The sequence below is a fragment of the Limulus polyphemus genome, unplaced genomic scaffold (assembly GCF_000517525.1).
Source record: "Limulus polyphemus unplaced genomic scaffold, Limulus_polyphemus-2.1.2 Scaffold950, whole genome shotgun sequence".
In the NCBI taxonomy this organism is placed as follows: Eukaryota; Metazoa; Arthropoda; class Merostomata; order Xiphosura; family Limulidae; genus Limulus; species Limulus polyphemus.
The window spans coordinates 216,603-220,951 of record NW_013666560.1 but is presented as its reverse complement, the minus strand read 5'-3'; the positions used below and the strand labels follow the sequence as shown (position 1 = coordinate 220,951).

At 29.3% G+C, this 4,349-nt stretch overlaps 1 protein-coding gene across 2 annotated transcripts in view; it reads left to right on the top strand.

Annotated features, from left to right (window-relative positions):
- The window catches only part of LOC106461393 (protein transport protein Sec24A-like), a 57,142-nt gene that overhangs the window by 37,859 nt on the left and 14,934 nt on the right, over nucleotides 1-4,349 (top strand). For both annotated transcript variants that reach the window (XM_022388338.1, XM_013921208.2), the window contains exons 12-16: nucleotides 632-687; nucleotides 1,111-1,212; nucleotides 1,559-1,660; nucleotides 2,201-2,324; nucleotides 3,453-3,611. In XM_022388338.1, the coding sequence (XP_022244046.1) occupies nucleotides 632-687; nucleotides 1,111-1,212; nucleotides 1,559-1,660; nucleotides 2,201-2,324; nucleotides 3,453-3,611 (543 nt within the window). The remainder of the gene's footprint in view (nucleotides 1-631; nucleotides 688-1,110; nucleotides 1,213-1,558; nucleotides 1,661-2,200; nucleotides 2,325-3,452; nucleotides 3,612-4,349) is intronic.

Below are 4,349 nucleotides of genomic sequence, written 5' to 3'. Positions count from 1 at the left end.
TCTGATTAGTTTTTTTATTTATTACAAAGATGTATCAGTTGTTTTTTGTTCACACTATAAAATAACTTGACCTTCTGGAAACTTGCAATCAAAGAATCCTTACCATTGCAGAATTTGAAACTGTTACGAATGGTCTATGTTAGTTTGGACTGGGCATGATCGATTGGTTGGTGTGCCCAGACTGCTCCACACTATGGGTTTGCTGTGAGAGTAATGGTTAGATAGCCCTGGTGAAGCTTTGTCTAAAAATTATAAACAAACAAGTAATCTTCATCAGTTTATTTTTCACTAGATTTATTCTCAGAGTAAGTTAATGAGGACTTGTCTAGCAGGTTGTATTTCTTTCTTATATAATTACAAACTGTTGAAATCTGCTACACCTTCCAAGAAAAATTGTGATCTCCTACAAAACTTAGTTATATAATCTACTATTTTCTTATTTTTGTTGTTATATTAATTAAACCCATTACTTGAAAATGTTAGTTTTCTTTCTTCAACTTGGAAGGCAACGGTTGAATGATTTAGTTTTTTTTATTTTGTGAGGAAAAAGGATAAAAAAATAAAATTTGTAGTTATAAGGTCTTAAATGTTTGTACATTTAATTAGTAAAAAAAAATTGTATATTTTTCAGATGTATTTTTGCCATTATCAGATGGTTTGATTGTGAACTTCTATGAAAATAAATCAGTAAGTTGAGATATTGGAGTTTTTTTTTCATTTTTCTTTGATTAATGTACATACATGTATAACTAAATGAAAAATGTGTTTCTGTTTGTTTAAAAAAAATGACTTAAAGATATTGATAAATTTGTAATATAAATTATAGTTTGGTCATTTTAATATTATATTTGTGTTCTGCATGAAGTGAATGCTGTAATTTAGTTTTAATAAGTTATTTTGTGTCTGGAATTTTTCCAAAGTTTGAGAATGAAGAATGCAATGTTTTTAATGGATAATGTTTTCAAATTGTGATAGAATCCTGTCTTGTGATATAATGTAAAATTTTAACTGACATTTATTATTTTAATTTTAGTTAAATATTTTAATTGATGTGAAGGGATAACAATTAGTGTCTAAAGTTTCATGTAAATAGAATATATATTTTTTTAGTTAATAGAAGACCTTTTAAAAGAGCTTCCAAGTAGGTTTGTTGAAAATGAAGATACAAATTCTGCTCTTGGAGCAGCTTTACAGGCAGCTTACAAGTTAGTGGTGAGTCAAAAAAAATATTTTCTGATAAAATGTACAAGTTAACAGAACTTTTTCATTCATATTTAGTAGGATGGTGTAAAATTCACTGGGCAAAAGCAAGTACAGTATAATTGTATAAAATGTATTAGTATATAATTCAAGAAAAATTATGATTGATATGTTTGAATGGACACAGGAAAATCAGCAGAATACCATATAATTAAGCTATATATATTGTAAAATGGCCTCACTGAAATTTGGACTTATTGAAAATTCTGTATTTATGAGCATACATTTATTTTTTATATCACTGAATGTGTAACAGACATTCATAACTTAAGTTTATGCCTTTTACAATTACACACAGGCTCCTACAGGAGGAAGGGTCACAGTTATGCAAACACGTTTACCAAATATTGGACCCGGAGCTTTAAAGCCGAGAGAAGATCCTACCCACTTTACAGCCAAAGTTAGTTTTGATATTTTGGGAAAAATTATTGAAAAGATAAAAATTGAGTTGAAATACTGTATCTTATGGAAAGTTTGTTAGAGCTTCATATAAAATTTGTCTTGATTTTTGTTTTGTTTGTACACAGGCCCAACTATAATTATTTTACACTGGTCTGTAAACAGTTTTTTTTTTATTATTCACTGTAAGATGCTCAACTATGCTGCATTGTTTCAGATAACAGGACAACACAGTATTACTAATACTAATTAATTCCTCAATATTCTTAGCTATATTTCCTACAGCTTCATTTAGGACTCCTTGGGTCAAAACTTCATGGCCTAACACTTGAAAGAGTTGTGCAGTTTAAACTAAGCTTTTAGTATTTCATGTTAATTTGTATTCATATCTCATATTTTCAGTCTGTTATTAATCCTTCAAAATTGACCTACTATGCATAATAATATGCAATGTTTAGTATCTCCACCCCCCTCTCAAAAAAAAAAAGTCTGAAAAGATAAAATTTGGAACTTACATGGTTTCATGTTTTTCTTCAATTAGGATGTTGCCAACTTGGGGCCTGCTACAGATTTTTATAAGAAGTTGGCCCTTGATTGCTCAAGACAACAGATAGCTGTTGATCTCTTCATGCTGAATTCACAGTATGCTGATTTGGCCTCCTTGGGTAAGTGAGACTTTTTGTCCTGCAAATTAAACCATGATCATTCTTTCATCTTTTTGTAAGGATGTGAGTGCTTTCATGAGAAGTTTTAATTGATACTAAATTAAATCAATCCTTGTTAGTTAGTTCCTTTTGCACTTAACATTTTAGTTATTGAAACAAAATGAAAATCACATATTGCAGTTCTTATTATTGTCTTTTTTGTTTTTAGTTTGGACAAAAGAGTTGACTAGACCAGAGATTATAGTTATTTGTAAGATTTGAATGAAAAGCACAATATGAGTGATTGTGTACACTTTATTCAGTTATTTTTTGTGCACTTAAAGGACTTGTGTAAGATGTTTTCCGAGTCATATTTTTGTTTTATGTCAAGTAAAAAGAACGATAATGATTAGGTACAAAATCAGTTTAAAGACTTGTAAATATCCACTATCTTGTTAGCAATCATTTTATTATGACTAACAGAATGTGCACATGTTTGGTCCATTGGATCGACCTGATATTGGAAAAGGAAAGTTGACTGTAATTTCCAATCTACTATTTGTATCTACATAAGAATGTGGCAGGCTTGTGGCAAAATGTACAAATCTTTTATACACAAAAAATCTGATGTGTTACAGAAGTATTTATACTCAAGATATGTTTATGAATTGCTGTTGTCAGTCTGTGATAAGTGTTGGAGTGCAAAGTAATGTTGATGTGAAGAATAAAAGTACTTTTGTCCATCATACAGTTTGCATATTGTATTTGCATAGCCTAAAAAACTTCTAAAATGCATATGTACAGTTTGTTTTTCAGTATCCTGTATTTGTGTCTGATGTTTACTCTTCTGTATTATAAACTGTTACAGAATCAACAGTGTTGGGTAAATTGAATAGTTGATGACTCTGGCATCAAATGCATAATACCGTGTTGAATAAACTGTGTAAAAAGTAGTAGCATGTGCACTTTGATCAGTACTCATGCAAAAAGGGTTAATCTTCATTTTTAACCTCTATTTTTATTTTGCACACGAGCCCAACTGTAATTTATTTGTTGAATGACTTCTGTAAGTGGTCTTTTTACTTTAACACCAAGATGCCCAGCTATGCTGCATTTAACTGATAATAAATTTTTTGACTTTCTTTCTAGTTTGTATATCCAAATTCTCTGCTGGTAGTATCTACTATTTTCCTGGTTTCCATGTGACATTGAATAAGTTTCAGACACAGAAGTATCAAAAAGAGTTACAACACTATCTTACCAGAAAAATTGGGTTTGAAGCAGTAATGAGAATAAGGTGCACGAGAGGTAATTTAACTTGCTGTTTCTTTTATGTAATTTTATGTTGCTGAAAATGTCTTGCATGAAACAGAAGGAAGACATATCATTTTAATAATCCATGTAGAGTTGCTTAAACTTCATCATAATTTTCAAAACTTTTTATAACATAGCAAAAACTTGAATATAAATATATATATGATTTTCATTAAATTAAAGAACTTGTCTGGAGATTAAGAATAACATTATTAAAGATTCAGTTACATACAATAAATGAATTATTTTTCTTAATAAGCAAATCAAATTGCTGAAAAACTAAAAATGAAAGCCAAATGCTATTATTTTTTTATGAGAACCTTAACCCAAATCTGTGTTCAGTCTGGCTTTTTCACACATGAAACAGGCATCATTATTTTGGAAGTAAGTCAGTGAAAAAAGAAAATAATGTAAAACAACAATTTGATATTCATAAAATATTTTTTAGTTTGGAAATTTTTGTTGCTACAAGTAAAAAATGTCATGTGCTTAGAGAAAAAATTCCAGACAGTAGGCAAATACCAAACCAGAATAAACTAATGGATAAATAAATATAGCTACAAAACTAAGCTACCTTTACTAAGTGTAATATACTGACTTTAAACCTATACAAACCTAAATAACATATTCAAATTGTTTTAACAGTTGGAAGCAAAGTAAAAACATGTACTTTAATCTTCCATAAACAGGACCTATCGGAGCTATTTATATGTAATTTTTGTCAGTTTTGTA